Source organism: Panicum virgatum, chromosome 9K (genome assembly GCF_016808335.1).
Source record: "Panicum virgatum strain AP13 chromosome 9K, P.virgatum_v5, whole genome shotgun sequence".
In the NCBI taxonomy this organism is placed as follows: domain Eukaryota; kingdom Viridiplantae; phylum Streptophyta; class Magnoliopsida; order Poales; family Poaceae; genus Panicum; species Panicum virgatum.
Genome location: NC_053144.1, coordinates 17084353 through 17098555, shown reverse-complemented (window position 1 = coordinate 17098555; position 14203 = coordinate 17084353). Strand labels below are relative to the sequence as shown.

Here is a 14203-nt window from a genome sequence, read left to right as displayed (position 1 = left end):
ACTCGTATACATGAATATGCACACAATTTACTTCCATAAATAAATTATCTTCAAATGCACATTAAATATGTCCACACCACAAACAAGATAGTGCATAAAGTGAGACAGATTCGTTGCAACTAATGAGCCTACAATGCAAAAATAAACCTAGCGTAAAACCATTCTTGAATGTGAACAAAATAGATCCACATGTATGACAAACAAGTAGTTCCATAGACCAATTGGTTAATTTTTATAATTGGAACAATCAAATATATTCTAATAAATAATTAATTTTCACTATTAGAATAGTACAATATACTAGAAAACCATACATTTTCATTACGGTAACAATCTATGTTAAGGGACCAATAATATTTACAATGAGAAATAAAGATCATACAAATAGGAAGTACTAAAAATATAAGAAGTAAACATGGATGATATCAATTATTAAAAAAATATCAATCGCAGTCCTAAGAATGAATATCTACGTGAGCACTTGAAAATGGAAAAAATAACTAATTTTTTTATTACAAAAAATTAACTAAATAAAAACCGGGACCCCAGAAGAAAAAGAAAAACGAAACTACTCCGACTACTCACTACTGGACCCGTCTCGACTCGCCTGGCCCAGCCCACGATAAAAACCTGGAGACCCTAGAAGCTCTAGAACATCGGCTCAAAAAAAAAAAGAAGCTCTAGAACAGCCTCCTCTTCCACTCTGAAGTCTTAATCCTCCGCAGAAGAAGCGAGACGGTCCCAAGCGCGACACGGCCAGACCTGAACGAGTCGAATCGTCGCGATGGCATCTCGCCTCGTTGCGGCGGCGGCGTCCTCCTCCTCCTCCCCCCTCGCCCGCCTCGTCTCTCGCCGCCGCCTCGCCGGTGCCGCAGGTACGCCTCCACCTTCCGCCCCTCCCAGATCCGCGAGTCGCGCGCGCCGGTAGTTTGGATCGGTGGGCCAGTTCCTGGATCCGCCTCGCCAGGTCCCCCCCTTGGCTGCGATTTTGATCTGGGATTCCGTGGCGGGGTTCGATGCGGTTAGATTGGATGTGCATACGAAGCGTCCTGCGATCAGGCGGCGCCCTTTTTACTTGATTTTTTTTGTGGCAAAATATAGTTGCGATTGATGGTTTACATTGCTGATGGGTTCGTTTTGCGTGCTTGACAGACGGCCATGGGTCCGCGAAGGTGCCGATGTGGAAAGACCCGCTGAGCCCGAGCAAGTGGAAGGAAGAGCACGTGAGTTTCCCCTCTGAATATCTTGTTTTAATTCATTGCAGCTAATGGCATTCGAGTCCTTGATGTTCATCGTGTAGGAGTTGCCGTACAATAAGTGAAAGGATTATATGTTTTTCTTGCACAGATTTTTTTTAAAAGAAGTTACATTACCTTGCATGATTCTAGCATAAATTACGTACTCTTGCTCATATGGTCTGTGTTTGTTATGACAACTTAGAGGAATGTATATATATCATCCGAACAAATACAGCTTTTCTTTAAAGCTCTTTAGGAGAGTTGGTCTCTGAACACATGTACTCCCTTGATGAGACTCAGTCAAATAATTCATGAATTCATTTCTGTGCTTAAGAGAAGCTGTAGAATATCTTATGGGTAGTAGCTGCATAAGTTCCAGTAGTCCCATTCTTTTCGCCTTTTTGGTCATGTATTCATATTACAGGTTTACCTACATCTGTTTATTGCCTGTCATCACTTGGATCAGTATTTCTCTTGGCTTGTGATATTAATTCCTATTGATAGAATTAAACAAGATTTGGTTCTAATGCTATGTACCTTCCCATATGCATTTTCTAGCCACATTCAGGAAAATGACTGGCACTGCAAACATGTTCTTTATCTATAATTTTCATTTACAGTACTATAATTTTCATTTACAGTACTAGATTTCTTACTTGCCCGTATCATCGAGTTTCATCCTATAAGACCCTGATCCCTCGTTTGAAAGTGGCATGCTTCATGTAAAGTACAGTGTCTAGCTATGTACCTTAGTTGGTTGCAATTACCCAGCGGGCATGCCTCTAGCCTAACTATGTTGACATACTGTTTCCATACCACCGAATGTTCTAGATTGGTGCCTGGCAGCAGGTAGGGCCTAATTGATGGGGCTAGGATCCCAACGGGTGACGTCAAGTAAACCCCTGCAGTGCACTTGTTGCCTCTGATGCCACCTCCTCCCCCATTTTTTTCTTGACCCATGTGTCATAGACACATCAATGGCATACGAGTGATTATGAGTTCTCTGGGTGGCATATAAGGAAATTCCTTTTTTTTTCTTTCCTCCCATTGTACATGTCTGCAAGGCTAGGCAGGTTAGAATGATTTTTAAATTACTTCTTATAGTTGATAACACTAAACAGTATCTGACCAAAACCAAACTATACGACGTGTATCTTTAAATATTTTAATATGAAACTAGGCCTTTGGTCCATTTTTCTACATACTGTTATGCAGTTCTGCTATGTAAAAATAAATAGTTTTTTAAGGAACTAAATATATGCTCGGCCGTCGACCTGTCATTAAGCAGTGTCTTTGTGGAATTTATTTGTCTTATTACATTGTGGTGTGGTTATATGATATCTGCTGCATTTGATTGAGTTTGTTTATGCTGTTGTAATTTTGTTATAGGTCTGCTTCTGATACATCAATGATAGTTGAATTTTGTTTTCTCCAAAAGAATATCAATAGTTTTTTATTTATTTTTTGGGCCCGACTGCATGTCTGTTGAAATTAGTTTTTCTTGCTTCGGGTTTTATGAATATTTTTTACAATTAACCATGTTTTCTTATGCAGTTTGTGCTAGCCAGCTTATCTATGTGGGGTGGTCTTATTTATGGTGGTTACAAGTTTTTTGCTGGCGGGAAGAAGGAAGAAAAGCCAGAGGTACTTTTGAACGTTTAGTCGTTTTATTTAAGGTTGAACTGCTTTGTCTGTTGGAATTAATTAGTACCTGACATACGATGACCGAATTGGTGAGAGAAATGCAGAGAAAGCAGAAATAGTTTGTTGAAACTGAAGTGTTGCTTCCAGTGCTATGAAAATGATGCTATGTGTCTCAATCTTATGGCACCTGTGTTAACTGTAGCCTTATTTTGTTTTTAATACAATGGGGTTGAGATTTGTGAATTCTTGAAATCTAATACTGTTTCAAAATATGACTCCACTACAGGCGGCCCCAGCACAGGCGGCCTAGCTGGTTGCACCAGAGTTGAACACTTGAACCACCTTTCTGCGGCCATGCAACTATGTTAAATAAAAAAAGAAATGTTATGTTGTGCTTTCAGTTGTTGACGATGAATAGTGGCAACCAGAGATTTTGATTTATTGTAGGCAAAGATTTGGAGAAGCTACACTTTACTCTCGGTCACCATGAATAATGTTGCAGCAGTGTAACTTCATGTTAGCATGTCAGCGGACACTGCATATGTACTTGTTTGTCGTGATTGATTAATTGATGTTTAAGTTGTGTTGCCACCTACATTTTTCCTGATTCCCTCTACTTCCAGCATGCTTTGGACACCATGCTCAATTACCGGCTTGTCACTTTGCTATCAGTTCGAGTTGAACTTATAAAGAAAACTTGTTCGGTTATTTTGCACAGTTTGCAATTTCGGTTCCTTAACAATGTGGAAAGCATTTGCGCCTCCATAGTGGCAATAATTCGGTTATTGTTAATCTGAAGATGTATCAATTGTTTTTGGTGAGGTTGCAGATTATTTAAGCAGAAGCGGAGCCCGACACCAACAATGGTGGCGACCGGATTCGCTATTTTTAGGGTTTCTGTTGTTGAACTTGGTTCAAACCAAAATGATTGAAACATGACTATTCCATTTTCTTCTCCAAGATGCAATGCGGAATGTAAGATAGTTTGCGGGATTATGAAAGGCAATGGCAGGCGCTGCGTCCGTTTCTGGTGGGCATGCCTTTCTGGTGATGATTTTTTTTTTTTTTGAAAATTTGGTAGGAGCGCAGCCGATGCACTTAAGAATGAAGCAACCTGAGTTCAACAAGAGTTTGATTTACATAAAAACATTAACCCTCCTCTAAACAAGAATCCTCTAAACATGTTTCTGGTGATGATGATAGGTCGCCGTTTTTTTCTTAATGGAAAATGAAGTCTAACGAGATTATAGAGCATCTTCAGGAGACTCTGTATACCCTCTTGACTAGGTAAAAAAGAAAAAGAAAATGGCGTTCAATTAGCGATCCAACAGTCTAGCTATTTTGCTCGGCTCTCCACCTCGTTCGGCATCTCCCCACTAGGCATTTTTGCCTCGCGGCTGCGCCTCGCCATCCCCCACTCGCGCGCCCACCCGCCCGCCGGCCTCGCGTCAATTCCACCGCAGCAAGCCTCCATGTGCTGCCTCCGCCTCGCTGGCGAGCTCCCAGCCGTCGTCCTCTCTGCCGTACGGCCGCGCAGGCGAGATCTGCCCACTGTCGCCACGAGCCGCGCGGAGCCGTCGTGTCCAGTGTCCTCGAGCTCTGCCGAATTGAGCGCGGTCGTCGTCTTCGCGTGGCTTCCTGTGCCGCCGTCGTCGCCGGAATGGGAAGGGGAGGGACGGGCTGGCCGCCGCTGCCATTGCCGGGGGAGTAGGCAGAGAGGGCCGGTGCGGCGAATCGAACGCGGCTTCTTGCGCCACCACCGCCGCTGGAACGGGAAGGGGAGAGAGAGGCTGGCCGCCGTTGCCGAGGGGGGTGGCGGAGAGAGCCGGCGTGAGGGCTGTCGGGCTGGGGCGGAGAGGAGCAGAGAGGAAGAGTAACGTGACTGCATGAGGCCGACCGGAGGATGAGGAAGGAGAGAGAGGAAGAGGATGACGCCTGGGACCCACGCATAAGTGTGTGGAGCTGTTGGGATTTGGAGTAGGAGATGGAGACTATGTTGGAGTAAGTCTCGGTAGTCCCAACCCTCCAACTCAACTAGTTTGTATAGCATTAAATACATTGTCATGTAAGTAAAAAGCTGAGGTGGCAAGAGAGTTAATGAAGAGAGAAGAAAAAAGATGAAGAAACCAGGTCTTATACTGTATAAACCATGTCTACACGACAACCAAAAGAAAAGAAAATAGAATTGGAGGGAGAAAAGAGAGAGAAAAGACATGATTAGATGTCAATTATTTTTGAAGAAACTATCTATTGGGGAAGTAGTTTCTATGAGTAGTGTCTATATGACATGACAAGTATAAAAACCACTTGTAGTGCTTTGAGTTAGGATTGCCTTTAATATGAACAACAATTTGTTTAGAGAGTCATACATAGAATCAAAAATAGCTAATCAATCTGCTAGAGATGTACTCAACCGAACTTGAAATCACGGGTCTCGCGAAAAACGTGCGCGTGACCCAATACACGCGCACACACGGCCGCCGATGCGCGCGTCCGGTCCAGCGCACGGCGTGCACATACTGGTGCCCCGGAACTTTCGTGAACGTCAACGCAACGGGGTGGGCAGCGACACGCGTTCATCCAAGCTTTCAGCGAACGCACAAGAATAATCATGCAAAGCTGGAGAAAAAGAGTGATATATCGCGTGTACGGTGTGTCACACCCTTTGGCCTGGACATCGCGATTCTGTGTCCGGTTGTTCCAGGCTTCCAGCAAAGCAGCCTGTAGGAACGAGAAAGCTGGTCGTTGGATTGTAAAAAGGTGACACTGGAATTGTTTAGAATTCGAGATAAACTTAGCTGCGTGGTACTCTCTTGTTATAGCTCGTTACCATAAAAGCCACCCAGATTAGCTCGGTGCTTGGACTCGGCACGTGACCGAGACACTGATTTCTCGGTTAACAACAAGCATTGTTGTTCTTCGAAAGAAAAAAAACAATGTTACCGCAACGACCTCCATGGTAAAAAGCCAAGAAAGAAGACGATCACGGGTACTCCTGTTGAGTAGTCCTCAAGGTCAGAACTCAGATGCATAGATATAGCGTCAACGCGAATCTTTTCAAAGTCGTGTTTGGTAAACCATCAAATCAAATTTACATAAAAAGACGAACGTCCGCATGGAGTACTAAATAAAATCTATTTGCAAAACTTTTTCAGGGATGAGTGTAATTTTCCGAGACGAATCTAATGACGGTAATCAATCGATGATTTGCTACAGTGATACTACAGTAACCTTCCTCGAATCACGCGGTCAAAGGCCTCATTAGATTCGTCTCGCGATTTACAGGGAGTTGTGAAGGTGATTTTGTAATTAGACTTCATTTGATACTCTAAATTAGCGGTCAAAGCGTACTACAGTAATTCCATGAAAAAAACCAAACACGGCCAAAAGACATGCAGGCGCGTGGACGACGACAGTCCAGACCAGAACGCTTTAGAGTACGGTGCACGTGATCTACTCTACGCAGCAGCCAGTGGCTGGCTGATAGCCGGCCGATCCTATCCTATCCACACGGACACGGAGCGGATAAACAGGCAGACCTCGTGTAACTGTAACGCGCACCCTGCAAGGCGCGGTGCCCTCCGGAGCCACACGACGCTCCACCGGCGTGTTCCGCGTGCCCCCTTGGCCTCGCGCGCGATTAGAGCAGACCTCCTCCTGCTTAGTCCCCGGATGCCTCCGGGAGCTGGCATTTTCTGATCTCTGCAGCACGCCGCGAGCCTTCCAGGCCAAACAGAACTGGAATCAGAAGACGACCCTGCTGCAAGAGGAAAACAGTGGAGCTGTCAGTGACCTTGCTCTTGTTGCCATCAGTAAACTCAGGGCGGTCATTCATGGAGGTACACGCAGACCCAACCGCTTTCCGTTGCCAAGCCTTTTTTATGGGATCAACAGTTGATGCACACAGGGCGGCAATAGATGCACATGCATGGAGCATCGAATTTTTTATGAACGCACGGAGCATTAAAAACAATTAAAAAAATAACTAATTACACAGTCTAACTGATTAGCACAAGATAAATTTTTAAGTCTAATTAGTCCATGATTGGATAATATTTGTCAAGTAACAACGAAATATGCTACAGTACCAAAATCTAAACTTTTTCGCAAACTAAACACATCCTCACTTCTCACTGGGCTTGACCGCATTAGTGCTGTGTGGCAAACCAAATCAATACAGCTTTATTGTTATTTTGGGATGCACACAGACCTCAATCAGTCTGTCGTCTATTCTCACCATTTCACAGGGAAAAAAAAGGAAAAGAAAAGAAAAACACTCTCTTCTGGAAGATGGTTTTTGCGAAACCGTGTGCTCAAGGTGGACAATGACATTGTACTTGCCACTAGAAGGGGGTAGTCGCAGACAAGATCCTTGACTCATGAAACAAGCAAAATTGTAAGAGGTTGAGCTGACGATGCTTAAATACCAGGGACTGATTTGATTGAATGGATGATGACGCGCCATAATATAATACCATGGGCTTATAAAACAAATTTGAGAGGTGGCATGCTGCTGTGGATCTCAAGATAATCGGCCTAGTTTTCAAAAAAAAAAAAGTTAATCGGCCTTGCTAAGCCGCCGCTTGTGGTTTGTGAATCGTGATGCAGGGGGCGCCGGCTGGCTGATGATGAGTCAGAAAGCTGATAAGCACATGCTGCGCCCTTACAAATTACATGGCGTTGGGATGGGACCTTTGCTAAACTTGACTCGCAAAAAACAAGTAAGGCCCTGTTTAGATCCGATAAATTCCGTAAACACAAAAAAAAAAGTCACATCGATTGGTTCGACACATGCATGAAGTACTAAATGAAGTTTATTTACAAAATTTTTTACATAGATGGGCTGTAAATCGCGGGACGAATCTAATGAGCCTACTTAATCCATGATTTACAACAGTGATTCTACAGTAACCATTCGCTAGTTATTGATTAATCATGGATTAATTAGCATCATTAGATTCGTCTCGCGATTTACAACCCATCTGTGCAAAAAAGTTTTATAAATAGATTTCATTTAGTACTTCAAATTAGTAAGATTCCTTTGAAATTTTTTTTTTCAACGGAACTAAACACGGCCTAACCAGAGCACAAAAAGGGTTCCTAGCAAGTAACCCCTCATGATGCGTATCTCGCTATAAAAGGGCCCTTGTTCAATCAACCAGCAGGAACCGGCACTGATTGAAGAACCACACGCGGAGAAAGGGGGGAGACCAAGAACAAGCAAGCCATGGAGCTCAATCAAGCAGACGAGGTATGTTATTCCTCTAGCACCTAATCCCCCCACAGTTCAAGATGATTCGAATCTCCAGGCACCAAACATCCTATCCTAAGCCTGCCTCGAGAAATTCTGCTAAAAGAGAAGCATGCTCCTCGAGAAGAAAATTACCTGTTGATGTGCTGCCTGCATTGCTGTCTCTGAACTTGGTACCAAGTATTCAGCTTGGTGGAACATTTCTCCTACAAAAATATTTAAATATTTTGATTTGTCAGCAGAAAACTGAATATAGCTTTGCAGATGAATAACTAAATTATCTGATTTTTATCCGAGGAAGTAATCTAACAATTGATATGACAAATGACAAAGCCCCAGCCTCCCAAATAGCAGCCTTGTTAGGAATCACAAAGGACCTGTTTACTGAATAAACTCCTGTCAACAAGCTCTGTCTTATTGGACTAAGTTTCAGTTTTTGTTTTCTTTTTCTTTATAGAAGCTATTACCGGTAATTTGGAAACAAGGTATTTGTCTGTGAGAAGATCCAAAGGCACATAGTTTGCCAATGTACTGATTCCGCTACAAACTGGCCAAAAATATCTTGTGGTGCCAGCAGATATAGGGACACTGTGTTGGTCACTTCCCTGAATGTCTAGTCCCTGCTTCGAAAATCTCACACATAACTTATGCTATCCAGGTTCTATCTTCTCCGCTTGCTCCAAATGCAAACGACAATCTCAGCATGATGCACTCAAAAGTTTATCTGCTGCAAGCTCTACATTTCTGAAAGCTGCAATCCCACAGCTATTGCCGCAATTGATCTTGCAGCAAAGACTGATCCTCAGGTTGCGGTGCTAAGCAAGTTCGAAGATAGCCTCTACAACCGCGTACGCTACACACTTGTCTCCTATATTATCGATGACAGCTCAACCGGTGAAGTGATATATAGTCCAATCAGGAAGGTATTGTTGGCGATGATGGAGGCTGCATTTTCAGCCATAAACCTTGAATTGCACTCCGGTGCTCATCCTAGAATGGGTGTCAATGATGACCTGTCCTTCCACCCCCTGGGTCAAGCCACAATGGAGGATGCAGCTTCCTTGGCTAAGCAGCTGGCTTCTGACATTGGCAATGATTTTCAAGGTATGCCAAATTTCTAAGCTACAATAAACATAAGCAATTAAAAAAACTTGACTCTTAAAGGGCGTACCCAGTGCCGTAGGCTTCCCGCACTGTGCGGGGTCTGGGGAAGGGTTGTTTTTAAGCCCCAAGCCTTACCCACACAAATGTGCAGAGGCTGGGGCTCGAACCCGGGACCTTCCGGTTACAGACGGTAGGCTTGACCCTTCTTGCCCAATTTTGTATGCAGTGCCAGTGTTCCTCTATGCAGCAGCCCATCCCACAGGCAAGTCTGTAGGTGCAATACGGCGTGAGCTCGGCTACTACCGGCCAAATCACATGGGCAACCAGTGGTCAGGTACCATGCTCCCTGATGTTCTGCCAATTAAGCCTGATGAGGGTCCAACCAATGTTTCTTCTGAAAAAGGGGCCACAACAGTTGGCGCGACACCTTTTCTTGAGGGATACAATGTGCCAGTGCTCTCAAAGGATGTTGCAACTGTGAGGCGGATTACTCGAAGATTAAGCGGACGCGGTGGAGGGCTTCCGACTGTGCAAGCTCTTGCGCTTCTCCATGGTGATGATTGCACAGAGATCGCATGCTTGTTGGATCCAGATCATGTCAGTGCCTATCAAGTTCAGACCGTGGTTGAGCAGATTGCAGCAGAGCAAGGGCTCGAAGTTGAGAAGGGGTACTTCACTGACTTGACTAAGGACAGGATGCTTGACAAGTACTTGAAGATAACTGCTGATTGATATGAATGTAATAGAACTTTGTGTGACTGACTAACCCAGATGAATCATGCATGTTTGTAATTGCAAGCATGCTGCTCGTTAGTCGTGGCTCCAGACTGCATCAGGAACCAGTTATGCCTGATTTTTTTTTGCATATGTAAATCCTGGAATTTTAGTAAGATGGCACATCAGAAACAGAGAACTCTGGTGTGAAGCAATGAGAGGGGCGTCAGGCAGGTAGGCAGAGGCAAAAAAAAAGATAGTTTATTAATCATATTTTCAACCATCAAGAGCAATATAACATCAATAAATTGACTGGAAGCATGGGGGAACAATATGGGCTACCAAATCACACTGGTATCAAGCTGGTGCAACTTACACAAGTATTACTCATCATAGTGTAAACAGCAGAGAATTTTGCAACCACCTAAAAACTCACAGTATACTCTAATTTTTAAATAACTTTTCTAATGTTTGAAATATTTCAATAAAATATTCTGTCTAAACTAGTAAAGGGTATTTTATTTTACTTAAGAAAAAACAGTTTAGTTTGAAACTATGGTCTTCCTTTCTTCCCACCTGAAACTTAAACTTACTTTAAGATCAGCAGTCAATATTTTGTTTGATCTCAGTTTATAATGAATTATATAGACTAACAACAACTACTGATGCTCCTCATTCATCATGAAAAAGGAATACATTAATAGTAAATTGACAAGCTCCCTAGGGCCTAGGATTCTTTGGTGGGGTGTGTCGACCCAACCTACTACATTAGATCCCAGTTCCATGGTCAGAGGCTGCACTTCACATATAGAAACAAAATAAACAAGTCAAGATAATGAAATTTAAAATTTGCACCCTATTAACCAAGGTGAGGAAATAAACTATTTTTTACTATACTAGTTTCTGTTGCATAACAAAGACAAACGGATATATATTATTGAGAATTGATGAGGCATCACACCAACAGTACTGAGAACTTTGTAAAATGCGAAAACTTGTAGTTTGTCATGCAGCTGTAGATCTCAAGATAAAACTTGATATGTTTCTGTTTCGTTCACGATGAAAAGGGACCTGACGAGTTATGACTGATAAGCACATGCTACATCCTTGCATGGCTGGCACCTTGCAAAACTGACTCACAAAAGAACAAGTGACAGCTGACAAGACAAGAAAAGGGTTTATTGCAAGTACCTTATCATAATCCGCAGCATCTCATTATTGCACCGTGCAGGCACGTACTCATATAACCATGCCCAGCGAAAGGGGGAGACGAAGAGGAACAAGGCACGGAACCAAATCACTCAAGCAAGGTATGCTTTCTCTAGTAACTAATCTCCCAAGTTCAAGATGACTTGAATATACCTACTTCAAGAAATTCTGCCAAGAGATGCTCCTTGAGAAAATTTTTAAATTTTCATGTTCATATGTTGCCTGGATTGCTGACTAGTCCCAATTATTCAGCTCAGCGCGTAACATTTCTCCTACAAAAAAATGATTTCAGTTCGTTATCAGTAAACTTAGTAATTTGTCTTTTGAGCATCAAGTTCAGAACAATCAAGAAGTTGAACTGGAACTAATTAGTAATTACCCTGAATGAAGATCCATTTCTTATCTCGGAAAGTAATCAGACACTCTTATCACGACAAAACCAGCTCTCAGAAAGCTCTCTTGTTAGGTATCACATTAGGACCTGCTAATTGAATCCACAATGGGGACGAATTCTATCTTACTGGACTTGTTTGAGGCCCCCCTCCTCCCTTCTTTATAGAAGCTATTACCTGTATATTGAATATCGGCTTAAACCATCCTGCTATTGCCTGGACTGATTGTTTATCACAGTAGACATAGGAAGGCTATACTGGCCACTTCACTGTTGACTTGTCCGATACCAACTTAGAACACCTCATACAGCTTATGCATCCAGGTTCTCTCTTCTCCGCCTGCTCCAAAGGCAAAGGATAATCTCAGCATCAATGCATGATGCACTCAAACTTTATCTGCTGCAAGATCTACACGTCCGAAAACCGAAACATGATGGCTATTGATGCAATCGACCGCGCAGCAAGGATCCACAGGTTGTGGTGATGAGCAAGTTTTTAAGATTGTCTGTATACAGTGTGCGCTACATACTTCTCTCCTATATCGTCAATGACAGCTCAACTGGCAAACTGAAATATAGCCCAATCAAGAAGGTATTGTTGTCAATAATGGAGGCAGCATTTTCAACCATACATCTTGAAAGGCACTCAGGAACACATCCTAGGATAGATTGGTGTCTCCTATATCATCAATGACAGCTCAACTGGTGAAGTGATATATAGTCCAATCAGGAAGGTATTTTTCGCGATGATGGAAGCTGCATTTTCAGCCATAAACCTCGAATTGCACTCCGGTGCTCATCCTAAAATGGGTGTCAATGATGACCTGTCCTTCCACCCCTTGGGGTCAAGCCACAATAGAGGGTGCTGATCGGCTGATCGCCTGGCTAAGTTTGGCGGCCTCTGACATTGGCAATGATTCACAAAGTATGTCAAATGTGATAAAAGCTTCTATAAATATCAACCGTACAGATTTTTTGACTCTTCTCCCCCAACTTGTATGCAGTCCCAGCCCAGTGTTCCTTTATGTAGCAGCCCACTCACAGGCAGAACTATATGCTGCTGGCATGCCTGTAATCATGAATAACTCTAATAACTCATTGCTGTCCTCAATAGGTGCGTGGATATATCAACTACAAGAAACAAAACTATGCATATCAAATCAGCTTCCACATTTAGTCACAGCTACTTGTTACTAAGCTTAATGAAAAAAATTGGAATATATAAAATCACAAAAAAAATGCAGTTGCTTAGCTAAAAGGATGATGTTGACTAAGGAAGCATGCAAGCTGGATCAATTTAACACAAGTTGAAAAACTAATGATGATGTTAACAAAAGTCACCTGTCTACTCTAAATTTTGGGAGGCACGGCAGATGGCAGCCCAATCCCTGATACCATTCCACCTTCCTGAAAACATCATGATGACCAGAAAATGAACTATTGATATCTCAGGGCCAAGTTTTAGTACATATATTTCACATTTGACTTCCAAGTTTAGGATAATGTATTTTCTGGAAGTTCTTTTAATGAATCAAGGTAGAAAATTTCAGTAAACTAACTTATACATAAATTGCTAGCTGCTATTCTATGAAACATAAGTCATGCAAAGGTCATTGTTGCCAGTCAATGAACATCAACAACTTAGGCACCATCTGGCATCCCCGATGCTTTCTCAAAAGCATTTTCTTTCTATATTTTGATAACCAAGTGCATCACTGAGCCATAGCTGCACAAAAGTCTTGCATGATGTTGTAAAAATTCATGTAACTAACTTGACTTCATAGGAACTGCAAACAGACTGCTTAGGCTTCAACTGCTTGAAGACTACGCATTTATAATAAGAAAACAAATGCTCATCAATTAAATTATGAGGAATCTACACTTGTTCCTTGATGGTGATGATGATACCCATCCCGCTACATTTTTCTCTTTTTCGAGATGTGGAACGAGCCAATAAGAAAGGAATTACAATGCACATAGAGGATAGTTACCTATTGTCAGGAACCCAGGATACACGATATTTCACCCTTCACCACTAGCGAATAATGAATCACCACACAATCAAGACACATTGTTGAAACGGTCAAACTGACTCTTTGTCACCCAACAATGTTGCCACACAAATTAACAGGCCCCATCACTGTCCTTCTGCCTCGTCATGCCCCAGAAGTCCTGAACAGCTCAAATGCCTTTGCCCCACCTGATGAGTGCGTTGCCGGTGGCGGCGTTCCTGCGCGGCATTCCGTCGAACACCCGCCGCGCGAGGTCTGTAGCTCCCGCCACAACAGGCGTACCGAGATGGTGCCGCCCTCACCGCCCAGGCATTGGCAGACTTGCAGCTTGGCGCTGTAAGGAAAAAAAAATTCTCCTCTACCTCCCCGTCTCCTTCGGCCCATCAATTTCAACGGGCCACGGCAGGCCCAGTTCTTCACCAATCACCAACATCACATATTATAGGACAAAAGCGAAAGGGCCTGCGTAGTGGTTACAAGCAGGAATCATATACATCTTCCAGAAAATAAGAAGACTATTGAACTTTCAGTGTTTGAGATCCGTGCAAAGTACATTGAACGATGAGAAGACTATTGAATTTTCAGTGTTTGAGATCCGTGCAAAGTACATTGAACGATGAGATTGGAGCAATTGGGGAGC

At 42.9% G+C, this 14203-nt stretch overlaps 1 protein-coding gene and 1 long non-coding RNA gene across 6 annotated transcripts; one reads left to right on the top strand and one right to left on the bottom strand.

Annotated features, from left to right (window-relative positions):
- The first annotated feature begins 650 nt into the window (after positions 1-650).
- Positions 651-3521, top strand: LOC120650476. Its single transcript, XM_039927623.1, has 4 exons — positions 651-875; positions 1153-1223; positions 2793-2882; positions 3169-3521. Exons 1-4 carry the CDS (start codon positions 785-787, stop codon positions 3190-3192), a joined length of 276 nt encoding a protein of 91 aa, XP_039783557.1. The 5' UTR covers positions 651-784; the 3' UTR covers positions 3193-3521.
- Positions 3522-6277: 2756 nt separating this feature from the next.
- LOC120650474 lies at positions 6278-13868 on the bottom strand. Of its 5 annotated transcripts, none has more exons than XR_005665610.1 (6): positions 13543-13868; positions 12893-12958; positions 11540-12682; positions 11143-11432; positions 8269-10112; positions 6278-6642 (listed from the first exon to the last, which is right to left on the bottom strand). It is a non-coding gene; the product is annotated as an uncharacterized LOC120650474 (long non-coding RNA). The 5 variants fall into 5 exon arrangements; XR_005665609.1 differs by having other exon boundaries at positions 11540-12620; XR_005665608.1 differs by having other exon boundaries at positions 12893-13868.
- Between the last annotated feature and the right edge of the window lie 335 nt (positions 13869-14203).

Excerpts from the sequence above, each read along its gene's own strand:
- LOC120650476 (XM_039927623.1), top strand. The coding sequence starts at position 785 with ATGGCATCTCGCCTCGTTGCGGCGGCGGCGTCCTCCTCCTCCTCCCCC. Across the intron at positions 876-1,152 it reads CCGCCTCGCCGGTGCCGCAG|ACGGCCATGGGTCCGCGAAG; the intron begins GTACGCCTCCAC and ends CGTGCTTGACAG. Across the intron at positions 2,883-3,168 it reads AGAAGGAAGAAAAGCCAGAG|GCGGCCCCAGCACAGGCGGC; the intron begins GTACTTTTGAAC and ends ACTCCACTACAG.